The 25,298-nt window shown below is 40.9% G+C and overlaps 3 protein-coding genes across 5 annotated transcripts in view; 1 reads left to right on the forward strand and 2 right to left on the reverse strand.

Moving 5' to 3' along the window:
- Positions 1-8,557, reverse strand: part of LOC306715268 (inactive dipeptidyl peptidase 10-like) — a gene marked incomplete at its 3' end in the record, with an annotated part of 32,058 nt that extends 23,501 nt beyond the window's left edge. Inside the window, exon 1 of the mRNA XM_079185583.1 lies at positions 8,419-8,557. Within this exon, the coding sequence (XP_079041709.1) occupies positions 8,419-8,478 (60 nt within the window). The 5' untranslated portion in view covers positions 8,479-8,557. The remainder of the gene's footprint in view (positions 1-8,418) is intronic.
- Positions 8,558-11,006: 2,449 nt separating this feature from the next.
- On the reverse strand, positions 11,007-17,163 carry LOC306715126 (sodium/hydrogen exchanger 2-like). Its single transcript, XM_079185370.1, has 13 exons — positions 16,632-17,163; positions 15,913-16,238; positions 15,535-15,672; positions 14,896-15,146; positions 14,169-14,386; positions 13,886-14,085; positions 13,617-13,706; positions 13,460-13,530; positions 13,159-13,326; positions 12,766-12,868; positions 12,493-12,609; positions 12,317-12,410; positions 11,007-12,245 (listed from the first exon to the last, which is right to left on the reverse strand). The coding sequence occupies exons 1-13, from the start codon at positions 16,918-16,920 to the stop codon at positions 11,824-11,826; spliced, it is 2,487 nt and encodes an 828-aa protein (XP_079041496.1). The 5' UTR covers positions 16,921-17,163; the 3' UTR covers positions 11,007-11,823.
- Positions 17,164-17,645: 482 nt separating this feature from the next.
- Positions 17,646-25,298, forward strand: part of LOC306715503 (inositol polyphosphate-4-phosphatase type I A-like) — a 28,198-nt gene continuing 20,545 nt past the window's right edge. For all 3 annotated transcript variants that reach the window (XM_079185898.1, XM_079185896.1, XM_079185897.1), the window contains exons 1-2: positions 17,646-17,714; positions 23,083-23,157. The gene's annotated coding sequence lies outside the window, so the exon portion shown is untranslated. The remainder of the gene's footprint in view (positions 17,715-23,082; positions 23,158-25,298) is intronic.

Here is a 25,298-nt window from a genome sequence, read left to right on the forward strand (position 1 = left end):
TTTTTGCAAGACTTCCTCAACCTAGAAACAAAACAATAATACAAATGGACATGTCTTTGGCTCTCCCCATCAATATAATAAACTATTTAATAGTCAAACTATATAAAAATCTTATTCCATAACAGTATCTGTTTTGTGTGCTGTAAACACTTTCCTGTAAGCCTCATATTGTCTGTGCATTAATTGCATTAATACATCTACACCTTAAATCAATCAATGTTTACATGATGACGCACAACACATGAGAGAGAAAAATCCTTAATGGCCTTACTGTACTTTATTGCATTTTTGCAGGATATTTCAATAATCCTCCCGTAATATCGCAATCATTCTAAGCGCGCAGCAGCACCATAGAAGCGCATCTAGTGACCACCGTTTCCCCGTGATGTCCTTCATAGGATGACTGTCCACACAGAGGTTTGGCGCCTCACAGATGAATGAAAATGAGTGCATCTCTCCGTTTGTCTGTGGGTACCTCATCCTGCTGCGCCTCTTTGGGCTTCTTCTTGGTCGGATCTTTGGACGCCGTCATTGTACCGAAGCCACGGTGCTTCTGCTTCAGCCTCAATCCAGCGGCTCTCCCGGTAATAACATCCGAACCTGTCGGCGCGTCAATTTAGCGGCACGAGAGGCAAGCTGGACCGAAGGACGACAAGGAGGACTTCCGGGTGTGACTTTCAAAATAATCACAGAGTTTCGCTTTCTGGTGACAGACAGTTGTTTTTATAAGGAGAATACACATTTATTATATTAGAAGAATAGTACCAGACCTCTTTTATATTCAGTCTTTAGTAGTTAAAATTCAATTTTGATATAATGTTTTTGTCATATGCTTTTATTTTGGTAATGTATGCAAACATCCGTTGTTACAGTCTAGATATCTTCGAGAATGTCTATTTATTTTGTGCTGTACAAATCTATCTATCTATCCATACATAATATTATATATATATATATATATATATATATATATATATATATATATATATAATAAACAGTGTATTCGTTTTAGCTACCTGTTTCAATACAATTAGTTCTGATGTGTCCTAAATAATAATAAAGTTATTTCTAATGCATGATCTGACTTTATAGCTATGTAAGTTTGGGCTGTAGCAATGTCCGCGGTGCAGAAACCTAGAATATGTTTCTGTGGTGAAAAATGCTAAAAAATCGAATCTGTCAGTTAACATTTATTGGTAAATAAGATAAGTAAGAAACAGTGGTGGAAGTACTACTGTCGTTAAGTAAAAGTATAGCGATAGCTCAGTGTAGAAACAACAAGTCCTGCATTAAATATCTTATGTAAAGATACAAAAGTATTGGCATCAAACTATACTTTGAATCTGCAAAGTAACTAGTAACTAAAGGTATTCAATTAATATAGTGGAGTAAAAAGTACAATATTCCTCAAAACTGTAGTTGAGTACATGTTTTTCCCCCCACTGGTAATGAAGACAAATTGCAAAAGGTAACCAACCATATTCAGAGACGGACTAATTGATTAAAGCTGCAACAGGAGCTAAAAGCATTTAAAAAGTAATTATCTTAGTAATTAATTAAACTAAAATTCACGTCTGTGGTTTAATGAATCTGTTTCACCTACACATGATGTTGCACAAGTCTTCATTTAATTAAAATGACTAAATCATCCCATCACATGTATTTCTATCTATAGTTTTCCTGTGAGTCAGTATTTGTATAGCAGTGTAATATTCCCATAGGGACTCGGTCTTGCACTTTGTGGTATTTTTACCCCTGATGATGTCACTCTACTACTCCTACAGTATCACTTCAGGGACTAGTAACAGGATTATAGCTGTGCGCGTCATTGGAGAATGAACCGAGGCGTCATGTGAAATCTCCTCAGAGGGGAAACGAAGCGAGACAATCGAGCAGATCAGTAACCAGCTGGCCTTCCCTGCTGCTGAGTGACTGAATGCAAACTGATAGGTGTCACACAGAAAGCCCAAAAGACACAAACTCCAGCCAACACACACTATCCAAAAATATCGAGGATACCAGGAGCTGGGGAAATAAATAAAGATGGATGACACTAGACGAACCAGCCTGCAGATATTAGTCTCTTTGTGTGCATTGTCTCTATACTTCTGAGGACCCAATGCTGCCACAAGGGACATAAAAATAGTTGCAAAAGTAAAGTGACTCCTACTGCAGGCTCATGGGATTATATCATCCTTCTCAAGCCGAACGCACACATTTTGAAGGCTTGAAGGGTTGAGGAGGGCTACTAGTGATGTGCAGTAATGTGAGTGTGTGTAGCTCGGTGGAAACTGAAATAGCGAGTGTTTATGCTCGAGTGAAAACTGGAGCAAAGTGGCAGCAGATCAAAAATTCTGGAGGAAAGCAGAGAAATAACGAGCGTATTAAAGGATTGGAGGGAGAATGGAGGGAGGTTGAGGATGATGGACGCCGTGGAGGAGGGAGGTAGTAGGAAAAGAGAGGGAGGATAGCATCCTTAAAGCTTGTGCATGGACTCTCTTCTTTTCTTCATTAAATATTGAACAAGGGGAATCAGAGAGCACATAGAAATGATCTCTCTCTCTCCGACCTCTGCTGGTGTTTGGGAAGTTCACTAACGTCCCCGAGGCGGAAATCTTCAGACAACAACCTAATGTGTGCATTTGTTCTAATTCTAGCATTTGTGCATGTTTGCTCTGCACATATAGTTTTGTGCACCAGCCTTCATGCCTTTTTCTGTCAGAGTTTAAACTTGTGCACACACACATACTCATGTTGATTCATGAGTGTGCGTTTGCTTTGTAACAGCTATTAATATGGAGGCTGCCGAACCAAATGATTTAATTGATTTGATTTATTGGAGAAGTTTAGAACATATTGAACATTTAAATCACACTTTTATCTGTTTGGTACTTTTACAGTTTTCTTTATCATCTTTTTCTTGTAAAATATTAGTAGAAGGAAATCAAACACAACACCCTGAGGATGTTATCTTTCCTCGGCTGTGTCAAGACCCTCTAACACCAGTTTTAATGAACCTTATTTTTATTTTTTGCCAGCAATGTGCAGCCTGCACAAGAGGCAGCAAGCAGGCATGCACTTTGTTTTTATGCGTCACACGCCAAAACAGTTGAGAGTCCTCTTCCTCAGGTCTCCAAACCACTTCCGCTGCCTAATCAGGGACTAACTTACACCTGGGACTCCAGGTGAATGTAATTAACCCGCTGTCTGGATGGAAACCTGCAGGGCTCTGAGTCTGCAACCACTGACGTTTGGTTTAATAGTGTGTTTTAGATAAGGAAAGCTCCTAAGTGGGTTAATTGACCCAGAAGGATCTGGGGTGAAGTCCTGATAAGAGCCGGTTAAAGTCTGGAAATACTGAGGAAAGTGCTTCACGGCATTGTTGCTTAATTACGCAGCCTGATGCTACTTAGTTGAATGTGATTGTCTTCTTAAGATTTCTTCAGACCGATGCTGCATTCATGCAGTGAAAACCACAATTATTCTGACTTTATTCCAAAACAGTAAGCTTTGTAATAAAAGCATTGTTTCTCCATTGGCTAATCTGTGCACCATGCAATCTCATGGAAGCACATTCAACACTCAGTGAACACACACAACAGGCTGACACACTTTAAATCCCAGAGGATGTGTTTCTGTTTCTCTGAGCCTCGACTCTCCCAGGAGGCAGCAGACACTCCTGGGACTTTATGATAAAACACACGCGCGTCACTCTTCTCCGTTGATTCTCCAGCTATGGAAGGAAACTTTAGGATGTTTTTTTGTTTAAAATATTCTGCCACTGCTGAAGGCCCCACATGCCAAAACACTCACTCAACACCTTCCTTAAGAAGCACAGTGTTGTGGTTTCTATAAATATAAGCGTACTGACACCTCACCTCTGGGTACCTGAGCTCTGGGTCCATTATGCAGACGTCTCTCCAGTCAAAGCAACGAAATGTGAAGCATCACACTCAGGCCGCAGCGAGACGCTCAGCCTCAAAAGGGGCAATGTTGTCCAAAAACAATAGGAAATGCATTCCTCCTGCAAAACTACAACAAGCCAGTAAAAGATAGCCTCCCCTCCTGCTCTTGCCAGCAGCTCTTTTCTGTCTGACTTTTCTCTTCAGAGTAAACAGACGACTGACACACATGCACACACTCACAAAACCCCTCTGTTCTGATTTTACCACTTAAAAAATGGTGTCATTAATATAAGTAAAAAAATCAGCCAACCCAGTTTCACTTGGCGTCGTTACTCTGATAATCTAATTCTGGGTCAGGGGGAATTTGAGGCTCATTGAACTGAATTCATCCGTTTTCTGTGTTGAAAGGACAATCGGGTTAAAGTGGGTTTAAAAAAGGATTAGAATTTTTATAAATCTAATAATATTTTAGTGAATGTGTTTGCCAAAAAAAACCCAGTTGTATAATCACCTCTTTGTTGTATGGAATCGGTAAAAAACAGCCAACAACAAAAGAAAATGTCAAATTCCTTTGAGGATAACTCCGTTAGATTTCAGGTCCAATTAAGGTTTGAGGGTGCGGATTAAAAATGACTTTCTCACAGTAAGAGCTCATCACATTCATTCTTTTCTTACCTCACATATTACCACCTGGAGGCAAGCCATGGATCACAGAGTTCATTACTGATTAAGAGGAAAGATTTTATTAGTCAGAGGCTTTATGAAGCTGCTCAGCCCTCCCTTATCTCTGTCTCAGTGCTTTTTATTCAGCTCCATACTGGACCGACTGTGACTGGCAACCATTAACTGAACATCTGCTTGTTCATTTTCTGCCTTCACATCTTTACTGACGAATACTGACTGTGAAGAAAAACCCAGAAACAGTCATTTGAAGTGTTTTTTTGGGTGTAAATCTGATTATCGTACCATCTTTGTTGTTGTTATACTGGCGAAGTGATTCATTGTCTGAAGCATGTCGTGAGTTTAGGGTCAAGTTTTTATGGTTCAGTCCAAGTTCTTCTCTCGGTAGATAACAAAAGCAACCCTGACCTTGAACACTACTTATCTGAGACCTGATCTTTTTTTAAATGTCAGAGTGTCGCAGCTGTTTCTGAATACAGAGAAACACAGAAGTTGTCTTCTTGTGCCGTGATGTGACAGCCTCTGGGCTGCTGCCTTCACAGCAGTGACCTTGGTTTGGGAAATTGTATTTCAAAGCAGTCTAACCTGAGATGATTCTTGTTGCTTTGAGATAAAAACACATCAAAAGTAAGAACCAGCTGATGCATTTAAAAAGCCTAAATGCTGCACACAGTAATATTAATCGTATATATACAACAGTACAACACTCACAGGGACCATTCTTCTGCAGAATGAGTACTTTTACCTTTGATTAATGGACGTTTTTAATAATGTAATACTTGATGCAGGACTTTTACTTGTAGTGGTGTATTTTCACAGTGTGGTACTATACTTTTACTGAAGTAAAGCATCTGAATACTTCTTCCAACACTGTCATGTGCAAGTCAGGAACTTGGCAGCAAGACTTCTCTTCTCGCACACAGCCTGGCTTTCACACCATAACAGTGTAGGATGTGCAAAATGCAACCAGCTCAAGTCTGCATTTAGGATTCCTACAACAAATCTTTTAAAGTGGCAAGACTCATTGAAGTATTCAATATATGGAATATCATCATATTATTTAGGCTTTAGTGAGTGCTAAGGGGTTAAATTAGCAGATGATGCAGATGCTTGCTGAAAGGCTAACATGCTAATAGTCCTTTACTGCATGTCCGTCTCCACAGTAACAGATGACAGTGATGACACAGGGCTGATAATAATATTCAGTGAATTTTTGACTGCGATCAGGAACTGAACGGGCTGTTATGAAGACAATCTGTTCAGTTTCACGGGTTTTAGGGTCGAGAGTTCAGTTGTTGCTTTGAAATAAAAACACAAAAGATAAGAACCAGCGGATGCATTTAAAATACTGAATAAAGGATTTAATGCAGTTGGTCTAAAATAATATGTGTGTTTTGGTTTTTATGTGAATGGTTGCTTTATTTCAGTAGTAAGTACATTTACTCAAGTAATGTATTCAATTACAGTTTAAGGTACTCGTATTTATATTTTATAATACTTTCGACCTCTACTCCATCACATCCTTTCTACCTGACTAACGTTTCCCAGGACTTGGATTATAAAAACATTGATCACTGATCGTTCAGGAGGTTCTCACTCCATTCATCATGATGAACAGATGTAGTTACTTTACAGATTTGAAGAGCACACATTCCTCCTTTCATAAGCCTTGACAGTAGTGCGTACTACAGCCTTTTGCAAGACCGCTCTCTAGTGACAAAAAAAGATATTGCATATATATATATATATATATATATATATATATATATATATATATATATATATATATATATATATATATATATATATTTGCGGTATTACAAACTGTGGTGACATTCACGGATAAAACATGTCGTTTTTCCCCCATGTATACCAGATTTTCCTGTGTCAGATCTGTAAATAGCATGCATTAAATCAGCCCTAATGTCTCTTTAAATTCAAGATCAGACTTAAGATGTCAACAGATCACCAGGACGTAAACACTATAGCTCTAAGGATGAAAGAAGAAGTGTCTGGTCATTTAACAATGATGCTGGAAACTCTGGAAACTCTGTTTTCTGCAAGAATTGAAACACGTGATGAGTTATCGATACACAAATGGTCATTTTGTGGGTGAAGTATTCAGTGAAGCACTGTTTCAGAGTAAAAGGGTGTTAACAATGCATATCTACTGCCTCCATTTGAATGTCAATCAGTTTATATTTCTTGTTTCTACTTTGGCGATGACTATGTTTAGATTTCACGCCTCCAGAGCACCTTTTGGTTTGTGTTGCGATCGAGATGATTGACGTGCTGTAAATGCTGTTTTGGGGCTGTTCTATGGAGGGTCACTAGCTCGGCTCGCTCTTCAACCCCAGCAGGCCCCCGTGTGGGCGGACAGCCCAACACAACCCAAACGGACACTTTTATATTGCTTTTAAATGCTTTTCACTTCACTTTCTTTTACTTTATTCCTCATCAGTGATGTTTCCAAGGTTTTACGTGTCTTGAAGCATGTCTGGAGGGGATATGTAATGTTAAAAAATGTGTTTTACACCTTGCAAGAATACCAAATGTGGGGAAATCCAGGCCTCATCAGACTGAATTCGTGGTGGTGATTAAATGTCTCAGACCATAGGCTGATCCTGAATACTTGAAATGGTCTGAAAGGGGTCATGTTAGCAGATTGAGCCATGGAAATACTGAAGATAAAATATGAAGATGTCCTCATTAGCAGCAGCAGCCTTGTGGTGGGTAAATTGTCCAATACAGCTAATGTATCTCAAGAGGCAGCAGCTTATTTATGAAGCAGCTGAAACCAGACGGTAGTTTACTGAGCTGTGATTTATGACACAATTAAAACCACCCAGGCTAAATAATGCACATGAAAAGCATCAAAGCATCCCTGTTCATTTTACAGCATCTATTGCTGTTTTTGATGCCCTTTCAGTTCTTCAAAAGGCAATGAATGAAATCAAAAAGTGCAACAAAGTGTAATGTTTTTTCTTTGCATAAATTAACCTCCTTCCTGCCAGATTATTTCCATGCTGAGGCACAGGATTGTACAGGATCACACTTTGGCTCTTCATCTTTCTGTCTCGCAGCTTTGCAGGAACTGTGAGCAATAACGAAGCTCTTGAACGTCTGAGCCTTCGTTCTGCTCGCAGCTGTCACTGCGTCTCTGCATTTTACTGTTAATATCGTCCACAAAACCAGAGCTCACCAATACATGACTGCACTTTGATCTGGTTGATGTATAGAAGATCCACTTTGACTGAGTGGCTTTATTTTTTGGCGAATAAAGACAGAAATCAATGTTTTGTATTAGAAAACATTCATGTTGTTCTTAATTGTTATGTCATCGGTCAGCTTTCCAGTGGGATAACCAACAACAGATCAATATATTACTGTGAGATTATCTCTGCCAGGCTTAAACCTGGAGATTAGGTCTGACTTCTTGTGGTTTCAGTGATTCAAACTTTTGAAAAACACATTTTATTGACTGTTTAATAGTGTCATCGACTCCTCTTAACCGGCCTGTCGAGGCCTCAAGTGATCAACAACTGCTTCAGTCTGGAGAAGGAGAAGTGAGGTTTAAGAAGTACGAGTTTTAGATACATTTTGATCAAATCTGTCCTTCCTGTCAGCTGTTTTATGAAAGCATCTGCATGTATAATAAAGCCTTGTATGATAAAGGCAATCAAACTTGACATAACTTTCATCTAAAACATATACAGCTTTTGAAGAAGGTTATATTACAATTTGAAATATGATGTATAATCATAGCTTGGTCAAAAACTATTATTATAAAGAGTGTGACAAAGGAAGCGCAACATGAACAAATGCATCTTACCTTGGAATCCTTGATTGGCTGACAATCGATCTGATGAGAGACGGACGCAGTTTGGTTCATCTTTGTGTCTCAGTTTCTCTGAAATCCTCCTTTAATCTGATCAAATAAAATCCCTAAAGCTGCGTAAAGTTGTCCTCCGACTGACCAAAGCAGAAAGTGATGCTGATGATGCTGAAGGCTGCAGAGCTGCTCTTCCTCGTTGTTATTGAAGCTTCGAGAAGATACATTTAAATCATCTTGTTTTCCTTCCTTTGTCTCTCTCTCTCTGGCAATAAATGCTCACTCCTCTTCCCTCTCTTCTTCTTCTTCTTCTTCTTCTTCTTCTTCTTCTTCCCCACTAAAGCGATAGTGTGCTGCTTCATATGCAGCTGACAGACTGTTCATAAACCAGGATGTTTGCCAGTGCCTCCCACATACCAAGACGTTTCTTCATCAGCATGCAAATGCGCTCGAGGCAAAGATATTTGCAGGCGTTTGGTTTGAGCCTTTTTGCATCTGAAGCTGACGTTCTTGTTGAAAAGCGTCTCACAGAAGAAGGTTTAGTGTTCGGATGAAAAGACGTTTTGACAGGATGTTCACACTGATGTTGAGCTCAAACTGAAGGAACCTGCTGCTGTTTGTTTCATTAAAAAAAGCATCAAGTGCAGAATTCACTGTCAGAGAGTAGATGTAGAACAGGAGACAGATGTTAGATATACAGAATACATTGTTGAAGTATTTAGTGCACAGTGGTGGGAGAAGTACTCAGATCTTTCACTTATAAAGTAGCAATACAACAGTGTACAAATACTTTACTTTTATGTTGTTTTTAGCCATCCTGACCAGGACCCCCTTGTAAGAATCTTATTGGGATTATCCGGGATAAATAAAGGTTAAACGTGTATTCAAAATGTTTCTTATGTAAGAGTACAGAAGTAGTGGCATCACAACATACGTAGAGTACCAGAATGAATTGCTAATTAGGCATAACGGTCTATTTCAGAATAATATTTATTATATTGTCGGATTATAATTGATGCATGAATGTATATTTCACTTTAATGTTGCAGCTGGTAAAAGTGGAGCTCATTTTAATTACTTTATGTACTGCTAGCTTGTGAATTTACCCCCAGGGATCAATAAAGTCTCATCTCAACCTCTAATAATGCATCATAATTTATCTGTGGACTATATTTTGCATTATTAATCTAAATCTGCAAGTTAAATAAACGCAGTGGAGACATATAAAGCAGCAGAAAATGGAAATATTTAACGACGATTTAACAATGTTCACATGACTTAACACAACTTAATTCGTAATGCCATCATTGATTGAGTAAGAATAAATGTGTTGTGACTGTGCTTCATGCGCACATCCATATGTGTGCATGCATGTTAAGTCTTCAGCCCTCTTCCCAGAATCAGAGTTATCTGTTACAGTAAAATGTTGTCTCCATTAAAAATGTATGGCGGTGATTTATATTTGATGAGCTGGCTATATTTCCCATGCCACTAATCATATTTATTGTGCAGTATGATTGCTTTTATTCAGCACTTTCGACATTAGAGACTCTTTCTATTGGATTTTATTTATTGATTTGTATCGAGCTGATTGATTGGTCATTTTGTATTTCTCTCAAACTGTCTCTGCTCTGAGCTCTGGTTTTAAGGGAATTGTGTTGCTAGGCAACAGGTCGGTTCCATGTTTACTTCCTGTCAAGCTGACGTCATTCACGAACACTGCGACAGGAAGTGAACTGGGACACTTGTCCCAAACTTGTGTGTTTGCTCTCATGTAAAGTTGTGTTCCTGCTTTAAGAAGTGATTATTCAATGTGTCTATTATAAGTCGTGTGTTTACTGTACTTCATCTTTTTTTAATTTGTTATGTGTGGAACAAGCGACTTCTTCAAATAAAGGCATTCATTATGATTCTCTGATCTTTACATCAGGAGTTATTAATTAGAGTTAATGTATAAAAACTGGCAGGAAATGAGCCCAAAGTTGCTGATACAGCATTTACAGTAATTTAATTCCTTCTTGGAATGAGTCTGATGAATGACTGGCCTTTACATTTCTAAGTACTACTTCTGTGTTAAGAGCTCATTTATTCATCCTTTAAAACTGCAGAACTTTACATGAAACTCTGCATGATTCGTTCCTCTCAAATAGAAGGAGAAATGTAAAAGAGTGGATATTTAGTTGAAACATTGTTAAGATGAACCTTGAGAAATCTGACTGTGGAAAAATGAACAGATGGAAGGAAAATGTCTGTACACAGGAAATAGAAATAAACACTCGCCTCCCGTTTATCTGACATATTTATCTACATAAGTTCCACTAATCAGGATATTTCAGATTTGTGCATTTATCACGAGTTATTTTTTTCATACTGTGGTGATTTTCAGTAAATAATGAAATGCAACTAATCACAGTGGAACGTCTTTGATCAGAGCGACTGTGCAGGAAGCAGAGTGAGTGAGAGTAACGAGGCTACAGGCCACTGGGGAGAGTTTACACTTAAATGAATGTACTTTTGTTCCTTGTTAGCTAATGTACACACTTTACACAATCAATGACAAGACATATATAATGTTTTAATTTCCTGCAATCATGAGTACACTGTAAAAATGTCTTTATCAAGACATTTCTTAACTCAAAGTTAATATTTTCAAATTTGTTTTATTTTCGTGCAGCACCCTGCCGTATTTTTTTTATTGTTCAAGATACAGAGACTAATATTCATAAACAGGTTTGTCACACAGCACTGTATGCAGAATAATTCATTTGACATCTTTCGCTCTCTGTGCCTGATATAAAGATTTAAAGATGTAAACTTTGAAAGATGATGCTGGGTGTGGACGGCCGTCAGAGAGTCGGACGGAACAATAAAAGAAGACATTAAAGCAAACGAGGGGAGAGAGTGCTCTGTGTCTCTCCTGAGTTTCAAATGTACTGGTTCAATAGAATACAATACTGAAATATAACTCCACGTCCATATGCATCAGGTTCTCACTGGATCCATATCCTGAAGGAGATCTCTGTTGTTTAATGTAACACTGAAGGTTAAGCAAATACAACACAATGATAAGATACGTAGAGTACTAAAAGTACTAAAAGAGCACTCACATGCAGAATAATTTCATAATAATATATATTATATCACTGCAGTAATTACTGCAGCTTAAGCATGAATAACACATCATCATGTATTAGTTGATTTAGGAGGTAGAAATAATGTCACTGCTTGAGGTAAACAACAGAAAAGATGATGCTTTGTTACTAACTAATAAAATGCAACGTAAACAGAAATACTACTCAAAAATATTTATTTTTCAAAATATATACAAAAATAATTTGACCTTTGTGTTTTTAGTTTTTATCTCAACTATTAAGAATAGTTCGTGCTCCTCTTTGGAAAAGTCCGTCACGATCTCCCTGAGCCTCGAGGCCCCTGTGACGAGTCCCTAAGTAGTGTCTCGTTTTCTCTGGGCTCCGGGTTCTCAGGTTCCCAGTCACGTGGTGGAGGTAGCAGCGGTGGTCGCACTGCTTCTCCGGCACGTTCAGAGTCAACGAGGTCTTCCTCTCTGTCTATCCGATCCGAAAGATGCCTCTTAGGTGCAGGAACTGGTGCCTTCCTGCCTCTGAAGATTGAACCCTCCAGACTTCCAGGACCCCTCATGTCCAAAGCATCCACAGGAGGTGGTGAGTGTGGCTGGGAGGAAGCGGCTGGCTGCTCCCCTGCATTTCCAGTCTCGTTGATGGTGTTCAACCTCCTCATGGGGACGAGAGAGTGGGATGAGGAGCGCGGCGTCAGGGCTGAGAGATGGTCCATGTCTTCACTTCCACCTAACACAAATATGTTATCTACTGTTTCACTTAGTTTTCTTTTGAACCAGGTCATTTAAACAAGTCCTCACCATGATTTCGTCTTCTAAGAGGGAAGGCGGTCTCCAGATTGCCACCAGGTTGGAGAGAGTAGTACTTCTGAGACCTGGGGAGGTTTTGTGAAGGCTGGAAGCGGAGGAAAAGTGAAGGTCAGGCAGGTGGGGGTGAAAGTAATGTATACTTAATGTTCTCTAAAACAGAAACCCACCAGCTCACGGAAACTTTCAGCACGGAGGCTGCGTCTGATGCTCGCGTGGCGGCGGATCAGAATCTCCCTGGTTCGGCTCTCGTCGGGCAGATTGTATTTGTTGGTGTAAGACATCGTCTGGAAATCATAACATTCTTATTAAAAACACATCAATGAGCGGGACCGGTAAATGGTTATGGTTAAATGGTATTAAGTCGTATTAAAAAGCACACAGAGGTAATATAATTCACCACATTCCCTCTTCAGAAAGGTTTCTCTGCAGGTGTTTGTTACCTGTCGGATCTTGTACATGTTCTTTGCCAGGATGTTGTGCATTTTCCTCACGTCAGCAGCCAGGAACTTCTTCTTGGGTCGAGACGCGTCATTCCTCTCGTCCCTGACAGGAGGAGGTGAGAGCAGCAGACAGATGTAAATGTGAATGTTCTGTTATTGCTATCGACATAAAGATGAGAGAAACAGCATCATCAGCTGGAGACACATTAGATGCAGTTTCATGCATTTAGCTGATGCACTCGTGCAGTTAAGGGGCAGATACAGTTTCAGAGTCACTACATCACTTTTATAATGCAATAATAAGTACAACTTTTGGGTTGCCAGGTTGTGAGGTTGGTCTCACAGATAGACATGAAGTATTGTTTAGTAATAAGGACATGTTGATGAACATACTGCAGAGAAACGATAGACGGCGCCGCGCTGAGGTCTCCCAGAGGCGAGTCCAGTAACCCGATGGCGTTCTGCAGCTCCAGTTTCTTGTACAGAGACAAGATGCTGGACTCGGCCTTGTTGTCTCGGATCAGGATGCGCCTCAAAACACGATCGTTGAACTTCTTGAACCTGACGGAAAGACAAACCAATAGAGACTCATTGTCAACTGATCTAGATGAATGTTAGTTAGTCTAAATCTGCAGGAAATTGCACAATTCAATACGTGGTGTCAATTGAAAGAACATTGATAGACAGGTCCTACTTGTCTTTCCAGTAATAGTGGCTCCATTGTCCACACAAGTCCTCAATACCACTGAGGACATGCTCCATCATCTGCACAAAACATCAACAATGAGTATCATTCACAAATGAACTATTTGACAAAACTAAAAAGAAGAAAGAAGAAGGAAGATACTTGCCCTGGTGTGAACCTCCATGTTGATGGTGTTTGTGTCTTTGTTGGTTTTCCTGATGTTCATATATTCTACTATCGGACGGATGCTGATGCCCTGAAAAGACCAATTATTAAAAATGAGCTCAACTGTCCAAGTTATCAAAGGCCAAAGCTGAATAAATGTCCCTTTCACATTATTAAATGCACACATACAGGGGAAATGTATTTAATCATATATGTTGAGCGCATTTTAAATCTGCTAGAATAATATTATAAAGCAGCCGAAGGTCTCACCTGTATGAAAACGGTAAATATAATAACGGCGACTGAAGCCGTGACAAACAGGTTCTTCCTGTTGATGGTATCGGGTAAGGTGAAGACCAGGGCGAAGCAGATTGCCCCTCGCAGGCCCCCGTAGGCGAGGCCAAACTGGTCCTTGAAGTTGAGCGGGATGGTACGGAACGGATTGATGATCTGGGTCAGGACCAGGATGCCTGCAAGACATTTGGATTAAAGAACGGGACCACTTAAGGGGAAGGGACAGACAACTCTTTGACATTTAAATTAAGACTCCCACCAATCCCTCTCCAGATGAAGGTAAACAGCAGCGTAAACAGGATGTAGGCCCAGTTCCACTCGTGCTCGGTGGTTATGGTAACGACGCCCAGGAAGAAGAAGATGAGGGTTTCGGAGATGGTGGCCAGCATCTTGACAACATGGCGGATTGTGGTGCAGGATCTCTGGGAAACGTTCTCCTCCACATAGTGCTTCATGGTGATGGCACATGTTATAAGGCTGCGGGAAGGAAAATATATGATAAGCAGATATATTAAATGTCATTAACGTATTTGTCAGCAATAATGACGTTTATGATGACATATCTTATGTAACTGCTATCTATTTATACACTGGCCTCCATGTATTAGTGCCCACTGGACAAGTTATATTTGTTGACAAATGAATTGAAACTGCCCTACTTCTTGCTCTAAATAAGCCAAATTGAGCGAGCAGCTTTTAAACCTTCACGAAAGTGAGTCACACATTTGTCACATGACGCCACCTGACTTTGAATTTGCATCACAATCAGAGGGTTTGGAGAAGTGGAGGAGCCGGTTTGTTCAAGTTGCACAAACACCAGCCGTGAGTCAAACAGGATGGAAAAGATTTATATCCTAGTAGAGTGTTGGCCACATTATCAACCGTTTTCTTGGCTTGAAGAGAATCTGATCTTTCAATAAAAGTTATCTGGTCTGAATATTTCTACCACCACCTCTTGTGTAGACGTGTGTTGGGCCGACACTTACGCCATCACGCTGGAGATGGCAAAACACTCGGCCACCAGGTACGCCAGGTAGCTGTACATGAAGACGAAGAGGGGCTCGATCTGACGGACATTGTGGGTGAAACGCGTGGTGAACGCCGCCACGAATCCAAACAGGAGGCCAAAGAGGACGCCTCCGGCCGCCACCACGAAGAACCGGGCCGTTCCCAGAATCACGTCAGTGGATTCAACGACGGGCATGGCGGCCAGAAAGGTGAACATGTTGTAAAGTACCTGGAGGGACACACACAGATAAAGAAATGAGTAGAACCTACCAGGTTTAGATCAGGGTTCCTGCTGTTCACACACACTTGTTGTCAAACAGGCTCAACCACTCATGAATCTGAACCAGTTAAACTAATGTTGAAACTGTCTTCATGCTTGTATATGCCAACATAAGTGTTGTCAATGGACTGGAAACACTGACACTTTTAATCCACACTTCTCTTTTGGAGACATGATGCAACTGAAGACAATCAGTGCCAGCAGACGTTAAAGGCAACTTGGCTCCCAAATCTGTGCACACAAAACTCTGAGAGAAAGACTATATGTACCTGTGTCATGGTATTAGAATATCCACAACACCCATCTTATTAGTGTTCTATTTGTATCCTGTACTCACCACAGTGACAGCGTCGTTGAAGAGTCCCTCTCCAAATATGATTATGTATGTCTGCTCATTGACTCCGATGTCGTCAAACACATTCAGAGCAGCCACGGGGTCCACGGTCGAGATGATGGAGGCAAACAGCAAGTTCTCCTGCAGTGAAGAAGAGTGAAAAACAAAAGGAGAAGAAGACTTCATCCGTCACTTCACATTTACAGTGCATGCACCATCATTTTCTGAGACATTAAGGAAGCTTTTGATCACATGACATGGCCTTAATGAGCAGATGAGTTCAAATAAAAGCTAAACGACATATATAAATATCGCACACACTGCATTAAATACAGACAAACTTGCTCGTCACCTTTGACCTTTCCTGTGGATTTAACTGACCTGCAGGTTGATATCTTGAACTCCAAACACCTCAAACTGGCAGATGGCAAAGAGGGAAATCCCGATGCCGACACTGTTCCACACGGTTCCCACCACGGCGTACCACAGCACCGTGCCGGCGTTTTCAAAGAACGGCCTCGTGGGCATGAAGTAGCCGTTGTCGAGTACGATGAGCGGGAGCATGTAGAGGAAGAAGACGTTAGAGTTGAGGACAGCGGGGGGCTCCTCTTTGACCGAGTGCATGATGGCGCCCACGATGAGGCCGATGGAAATCAGGAGGCAGGACTCTGGGATCCAGATGGTGATTTTATTGTAAATGTGGAAACCTGCAGAGAAGACAATGAGAAGATTGGACTCATGTTCTGGACTTTTAAGGCTGCTGTGATGCAAAGCAACATCTGCTGTACTCAGACACCTTAGTGTAGAAATACTGTATTCAAAGTACAAATGTATTAGGATCAAAGTATACTTAAAGTACCAAAAGTGAAAGTATATAATCATGATCAGGATCAATAAAGTTTTATCTTCATCAATAATGTTACATCATAATTCATTAGTTGATTGTATATTGTATTATTGATCAGAATCTACAGAGTAAATCTATAGAAAATGTAAATAAATATTGTATAAGTACTTCAAAAATGTACTTAAGTACAGTATTTTAATTGTTCCTTTCTACCAGAAAGTCATACAAACCAAAGTGATTCATCCACACTTACCAATTTTGGCAAAAGAGGCCAGCAGTACCCACAGTGTAAACTCAAAGGGGAGCTGGATCCGAGGGTAGTCCATGGTGAACATCGGGAGGTGGGCCCTCTCCTCATCGGGGAAGGCCTGGGGCTCATCGAAATCGTTGTGGAAAGGTTCGACACCCGGGAAGTCTGTCTGTGCTGAGGGTTTTGATTCCTGGAGCTCACATTTTCCTCCAAAGCAGCAGAGCACGAGGAGTAGAAGCATGTAGAACGCTCCTCTCTCGGTCCCGGCTTCAAACAAAACAGAGGCCCCCATTTCCACTGGTCAACACAGATCTTAAGTAGTTCCAGTGTGTCTTACAGATGTCCCATGACATTAAAAATAAGTCTATCGTGCAGTTTCAGTAGGCTGTTGCCATGAAAAAAACTCCTTTACTGCAGTCCATGCCCAGAGCAGTTAAATAGCAAAGTCTCAATTGAAAAAGGAGACATGTTGAAGTATTATTTAGATGAAACGAAAGTCCTTCTTGAAGTAATCTGAACGTGATCCTGTTTGAGGTGCAACTCTATTCTGGTTTCAACTGTTGCAGAACCTGCTTGATATTCCACTGAATGTGCCCTTCCTTGTGGGTGTAACCCAACAGGCCTACATGTCCCCAGTGACACAATTAGAAAACAGCTGGGCAATACTGCTGATATTACAAAAATCCAAATATTTTAATTTACAGTGAATCAGTGTTTAAATGAACCATAACGAACATGGACACAGCAGGTTTATGCGCCAGTATTGAAACGTGTAATAGCACATTAATTCCACATGATGGCGATAGAAGTCAACTCTACTTTGCAACAGTTATGGACATCAAATTATTTATATCATTATATCAAATTCACTATCATCTTTACTGTATCATCTTTCAACAGTAGTTGAGTAAACCGTTTTCTGTATTTATTTGTCTTTTGTTTTGAAAAAAATATCTACGTGCGTGCGAGCCTGCGTGATGACGTCACCGACGCGACGTGCAGGGGGGGCGTCACCAACGCGACTGCGACTGCATCCAGAAAGGAGAGAGCAGTGCGGAAATTTCCCCACCACGCACAACCGGACCGGTACGTAGCGGCTTATTACGGTTCATTTGTAACTCAGAATACGTTGCATGATGTTGGCTTTGTTCGTGTTCATACGTGTTCAGTAAGTTTGGCAACGGAAGCTTTAGCTAGGTATTGTTGCTACGCATGTTGGTAAACAACAGATATTGTTCTCGTATTGTTTGGCATGTAACTTAAACATCGGAAATGTTGAGAACAGCAGACAAACAGGGCAGGACACCTAAACAGGTCTGAGTACGTGTTGTAATTAGGGTTAAGTGCCACTTAATGTGCAGAATGTGCTCTGGCATGACATATTTGACCGTTATTGTGTAATTATAAGTGCTTCCTTTAGGGTTAGGCTATTATTACGCAACTTGACGTTGTAGGAAAGGTCTGCATTTCACCCCAAATGTGTGCATTTATTGCCATGTCATGATTGGACGTCCTTATTTCAGGATATGGCAGGGATGTGGCTGCTCGTAGCCTGTAAGCCTACAAATCATCACACACACACACACACACACTGGATGCTGACTGTGGGTGCACACACACACACACACACACACACACACGTGCTGAGTCTGTTTGCATGTTTGTCCACACATTTCACTGCAGTCTCTGCAGAGTGGTTTTGAGTTTCGCTGTGCAAGAGTTAAGGTCATCTGGACATCGATCTCCACGAGCTGATGATGCTCTTTGAAGAGGAGAGGGAGCTTCAGGGGAGAGTTTCGTGAAGCTTTTCCTCAAAGAATGTCATCGTTTGAGAGTTAAATGTAACCTTTGGCAGCCCTATTTCCCTGCCTTTGTTCAGAGAGTAGAGCTGCCTCAGGTGTCATCACATGACTTGATTTAAAGTCATATGTTTGGGGATTATACGTACTTATGGTGCCTATATGCTCTCTCTTTCCTTTCTCTCAATACAACATGGCAGTCTCTCTATATGATCCACTGAATCACTGTGTTTTCTGCAGTCAGTTTGCATCTTTGCTTTGCACCATCCAACTGAACCTTTTCTGCGTCTGTTTTGTAGTCCCTGTAGTTCTGGAAAACCCCACTGTTGGCATCTCCACATAAATCCTTCTCTTCGTCACGCAGAACCAGGAAATGTTTACTTTTTGTTTCATCTCTACTGACTTCTGTTAATTGGCTTGATTGAGCAGGTTTCAGGTGGGAGGTGAAGCATATTTGATCGTTTATCACCAGTCGGACCGGTATTGATGAAGTGTGAGTTGATTTGAAATCACATAGTTAGTCTCCATCATATCTTCCATTGTGTGCGTTTGTGGTGACTCATCAAACCCACTCGGCTCAAGAGACGCCTGTTGATTCACCCTCATCTGTGTCTCCCTCTGTATTTGCCTTTTCTTGCGCTCGTCACACACATATGCAGACATTTTTCAGCGAGCGTGCGTCAGCCGTTGGTCTCGTTTCCCGTCTGGTTTGAAAAGATGGAGGCAGAGAAAGCACATAACTGACACCTGAGCCGGTTCAGGTGGAAGACACTGATGAGCCCATCAGTCTCATCCTCCATGTTTGAGCAGGAAGCAGCAAAACATCTGTCAAAATGTAGATACGAAGTCAGAAACACATGAAAATAAAGTTATTAATCACAGTATACACAAGGAGGACAACAGATTGTTCCATCACCACAAATACAACAACAAAAATCAAAGTATTTTTGTCATTTGTTCCAAAAGAAATGTCCTAAATTGCGAGAAATACATAAATGTGCAAGACTCAAATTAGGAAGACATTTTTTCATGCAATTTGGCAACTTTATGCTTAATTATTTAAACATAAGATGGATGCAATGTGGATGTCTCCAAAAGCGTACAGTGGAGATGGTTTAGCCATCAGTTCACAGATAGACACACTGCTCTGCTGATGCTCACATGCAATAGTCACATTAATTATTGATGAGCTTTGGGGGAAAATAGAGCGGCATCAAAAGGGTGTGTGTGTGTGTGTGTGTGTTGCAAAGATAGGACCACCAAATGGATGGCACAGCAAGAACTTGTCCATTAAGTATCTGTTAAATACCAAGAAGGTGGCATCAAATGTCACGTCAGGTTTGTAATCTTGTTTACTGATTTGATGATTACATAACTCCTGATTTACATCAATGTTTTTCCAGTTTTAGAGTTGCCTATAAGATCTGGAATGTCTTCTTGTATTTTACGCGAACTTGGTACCAAAACTCAGGTGTTATTTTGTCAACCAGCAAATACACTCAGCTGCCAGTTTATTGGGCACAGCTGGCTCAAACTAGTGCCGTCCAATATGACAGTCCTGCAATAAATCCTCCCTCCATGAAGGTTATAATGTTCAGTGTTTGGTGAATCCCTGGTAGAAGAGATGATCGCTGCAGATCAGGCAGAGAAAGAGTTAATTGCCTCGAATGTTTGTGAAGCAGCGAGAGAGAGAGAGTAAAGAGTGAGGGAGAGCGAGAGATGGAAAGCCGGAGGAAGAGGAGAGAGAGACGGCTGGCTGCAGTCTCTGCCTCGTGACGCCGTCTGCAGCGTCGGTTTGTTTACATCCATCGGCAGCAGACGTCCTCGGGTATGTGTGTGTAAACTCAAGCTGCCATCTGGTTAAGGCACAGTTGACCACCACCAGGATTTGAACTGTGACTCTGGTTTCATGTCTTGAGAATGACTTATGAGCTGTGTGTGGGCATTTGGGAGAAAATGCACAATCATGCTGGATGCTAATGGGTTGTCTTTTAACCAATTGCAGAATTTCTTGCTGAGATGAATTGCAAAGCGGTGCGGTGCTAGTTTGACCAACAAGTCGCTGCTGCTGCTGTGTTATTTCAGTAACTTGCACCTTGTTTGACTACAGCGTGTCAGCGCAGTGCACAGGAAGGTGTGCTGTGGTTTCTACTTTCTGATGAAAAGGCTGCCTGGTAAATATATGAGCGTGTGCCCGTTTGTGTGACACATTACGCTTTGTTTCTTTGTTTTTTCCTGTGACGTTAAACAGATGCTCTTATGATGGCATCTCATGCAAACCAGAGACATGAAGCAGACCTGTTTGAATGCTTTCATTCTAAGAAGCTTCATTTTTGTAAAAGCATTTACAGTCCAGAATGAGACAGGCAGCCTCTTCTGAATTATGTGATGCATTAATGACGTTTTACAAGAAGCATTTCAAACTTTCTACCATTCTACCTGTCTTTTCTAAAGAAACTCTGTGACTTAATTGCGGTGACTCATTGGTTGGAGTCACCCCATTTTGTTTATTCTGTGTTTGTCTCCTCATGATGATTCATTAGCTGATCCGTCCTCAGACCAGACGAGGTCACTCACAACAAACTAAATCTGGCATATTGTCGAGCCATAAAATCTTATTTTAACAAAGAGAAAATACCGATTCTAGTTGGGTTTAATAGTTTCACTTTTCACTTGTTTGACTCAAGTAACACCTTGAAATACAGCAAATATCACTTTGTTCCAGAGCAGAGTGAAATGTTTCAATTGTTTGCGATGATTATTGATTACAGGCATTCGTGTTCCTTTAGGATCAATTTTTAAATCCTCTGACTTTTCATCTTGAGGTAAAAATTTTGTGTAAAGACCAAATACCTGCAAATTGAATGACATTCGCTGGGCAACAATCAATATCATTGATTACTTCCCTCGTGTTGTGGGAAGTGGTGCTTGCAGTTTTCTCTCAGAGCGAGTCGAAGAGAGACTCTTAACTGGACCCTGAATGTCAGCTCACTTCTGCTTTCGCCGCGTCTCTTTGAACAGATTCAGACAGTTTATCTTCTGATCAGTTTTGTTTCCAGGTATGGTCAGTGGCAGGAATCCCCCAGCAGCAGCAGTGAGTTACAGTTCTGTGTTTAGTGGCTTTTCATGGCATTTAAAGCTGCCAGTACTGTCGCGAATCCAACAATTGGTTGAAATAATGTATTCCTCTTCAGTTTCACTTTCACTCTTTACATGAGGTTGATAATAGTGCTGCTAGTATCAAGTAAATGTCTAATGATGCTAAATACTCTAAACAATATGATCTATATTGCAAACAAGTCAAATTATCCAAAGAAGGTTGGAAGTGGTTTGGACCTGCGTACGGTTGCGGCTGAGTTTCTCCTCATCTTTGAGGTTTAGACTTTGAGAGCGGTCCTCACGTCTTTACACGACTGTTTGGAAGTTAAGACTGGGTGTTAGGCTTAAAGTTTAAGTCCGATTAAAAGATTTTAAACCTGTATGTACTGTCCAGAGATATACAATATGTGTAGCTCAAAGTAGACAGACGGTACAGATATTTCTGAATGTGTCGATGCAGCAGCCATATATAATAATGCAGCCAGGTGTTTGTGCAACAGTCTAAAAACAGACTGAAGGTTACTGCTGTCGGCAGGCCGACTCGCTCAAGACACTTCCTGAAACAACAGAAGGAAGTGAGAAGAGCAAGAAGCAGTTTCACACACACTGAGTGAAGCTTTTACTCTCCTTTTGTACTAGACTCTTCACTGAAGTAAGAACATTTAATACTATGGCAGTGTGACTTTATTGCAGGGTGTGATTAGCGGTAAGAACGTTTTCATTCACTTAAGCTGGTCAGAAAGAGACACTGATAACTTAATCAAACTCATTTATTAGAGTGAATGCTAACAATGTAAACTGGGGAGATTTAAGAGCTATATACATTTATCTTGCTTGGTGTAAATGTATCTGAGAAAGATGTAGTTAAGATATGAGCTACATTGATATTACAATAACTGAATTAATTCAAAATATTGATTTATTGCAGCTCTACAGTGTATTTAAAGTCCAAGAAGTTAGATAGTTGGTGATGTGGCTGAAAGTGAGGGGGTGAAACTGTGTGTGTGTGTGTGTGTGTGTGTGTGTGTGTGTGTGTGTGTGTGTGTGTGTGTGTGTGTGTGTGTGTGTGTGTGTGTGTGTGTGTGTGTGTGTGTGTGTGTGTGTGTGTGTGTGTGTCGGAGGCTGTGGGCGATGCTAATTTTCATGTGAAAGGGCTTCAGCTGCTGCGTCCCTCTAAAGAAATTATTCATGCTTTATTCTAATGCCGATCCCACAGGGTACACACACACACACAGGGACAGACAACACCTCTGTTATTGGCTCTATAGAGACCCACGGGGTCGAATCTGTTTCTGAAAGAACCACGCCTCCGTCTTTATTTTTAGTTGTGTTACTGTGGTAGAAAGTAAGCGATAATGGTCAACCAACAAATGTCCCACTTCTATTCATTCAACGATAAAATGATGTGGACAAACAGACAAAAACAAGCATGTAATGCATTTTAGAAAGCGTGATTAACTTTTGGTTCAAATCTCAACCTTCTTGTATGGATTGTGGCAGAAACACACAAGATGTACTTTCAGAAGTAAAACCTGCCGTTTCGTGTTTCTTTTCAGATTGTGAACTTCTGCTAGCCGGTCCTCACTGAACCTGGATCAGCTCACTTCCTCTTCTCCTTCATCCAATAGACTGTGAGTAGATAAAGAAAATGATCATTGAGCCCAACTAACAAAAAAACTGCTTAATATAATATTTAAAAATAGTGAGAAATGCCCATCACAGTTTCCCAAATTATTCTCCTCATCTCCTTCTCAACTTGTTTTGTTTTGGGGTTTTCCTTTTGTTGCATATTGCATGAAAAGCCTCAAGGAAGAACCACATTTAGAAGAAGTCCTGAGAGGAGATGCGACCCGAGACACACACACACACACACACACACACACACACACACGTGTGGTGTGATGCCTTCTCTTGAAGGAGAAGCTGTAAAAGGTGGTTTCACCATGTATGGTCAACCAGTCTCTCACTCTCACGCACCTCCTTCACCCAGTCCGTCTTGAATCTAAGACAGAAGCTTCAAACACACCCACATACATCACAAGATACACTTCAGGTCATTTCCATCACAAACTACGACATCCTTTCACTGCTTACATGTAATGGCCTTACATGCAGGGTCTTGTCTGTGCTATTAATGGCTCACCTTCGTAAAGCTTGTCTTGTCTTCTAGATTCTCTAAACTTTAGAATGCTAAATATGTAAAACAAGAAGATTTCTAATGCAATTATCCAGATTAGGGTACTTCAGGTCCTTTTGGTGACTGAATTCTTTATATTTTAGAGTGTTTTTTGTCGTGGAATTTTAGGATAAAACTTGTCAAATTCACCTTTTTAAGCCCTCCATAAGTGCTGTTGTTAATGGATCTTTAAGCCTGTTTATTCTCCTAATAATAAGCCAGAATCCACTTTGTGAATCCTGGATTTGGGTTTTATGTGTCAGGAGCTCTGGACCAGATTCACTGTGACCTACACAATGTGTGTGTGTGTGCGCCCCAATTCATGTGACTCACAGACCTACACACACACATTCACTGACATGCCAGGCTAAATTTGGAGCTCCCTTATATGGCGGCTTTTCCCCCTCAGTGAGGTTTCTGTGCTGCTCAGTTTAACTTCCTCGCGTTTGCTGCTCGTGCTATTTTATTTTCTGGCACCACTGGACTGTTATGGAGACAGAGTAAATACCCCAGGCCTGCCAAATGACTGAATTCATTTGAGGTGTTACGTCTGTCATCTGTTGCCGGTCAGGATAGAAACATGATGGTGTTATTGTGATTTCTCAGGGTTAGCAGGAAAAATATGTTTTATCGATTTCAGAATAATACATGATGCGCAAATAAGTCAAATTCCTCCTTTATTGCACCGACAACATTAAATAGTCAGGACGTCGGCGTGATGCGCAGAAACCCACCTTTGATAAGGAAACTTGGAAGCAAGAGCTCGTCTTAAGCCCCTCTTAAACCGAGGTGTTTTTTTGGCTTTGCTAGTGGAAAATGTAGCTCCAGTTGGCTGAGACGCTGGAAAGTTCTTTCTAGGTTCGGGAACAAAGACCAGAGACGCATCCAGTCTGCTCATTTTTGAGGTAGACACACAGGTACAAAACAACTCCTGTAAGTACTCGAAAGGGAGAAGAACTGTGGGTTTGAACCTGTCTTAGGTTTTAGTAGCTGTCTCTGCCTGCTGCAGGTCTTTGCATTAGGAATCCTATTTTAGCAGGAGCTTATATATCAACATTAGAGGAACCAGAGCCACGAATGCCATAAATGTGCACGTGTTTACCTCTAGTTCCATTCCTGCTGTAGCTCTCTTTGCCTCTCTGCTCATCAGCACAACACTCAGGCAGCTCAGCTAAAAGGCCCCACAGGCTGATGACTGAGTGTCTCACGTTGTTACATGAATATTGAATAACCGCACTAACGACTCCCTCCCGCCTGCTCAAGACATTCTTTGTGCTGTCTTGCAGTCTTTTCGTTGTTTCCATACCTGAGTCACGTGCAGAGAGAAGACTTAACTTAATCTTTCGCCGTTCGTTTGTTTGCTGCTGTAGTGGGAATGAGATGTTTGGGTATGACAGAAAGTTGTGTGATCCGTGTTTGCAGAGGTTTGAGCTGTGTTGAAACAGTGCAAAGTGTTTGTGTGATGCATGAAACACAATCCAGGAAGTCCAGTTGGGGTGACACATTAACGTGTTTTTAAGGCTTTGCACCCGTCTGCACAACACTTTGTAATACAATCTCTCTCTATCCCTCTTTAAATATATAAACATGTCAATG

Source organism: Pholis gunnellus (genome assembly GCF_910591455.1).
Source record: "Pholis gunnellus genome assembly, chromosome: 24".
In the NCBI taxonomy this organism is placed as follows: domain Eukaryota; kingdom Metazoa; phylum Chordata; class Actinopteri; order Perciformes; family Pholidae; genus Pholis; species Pholis gunnellus.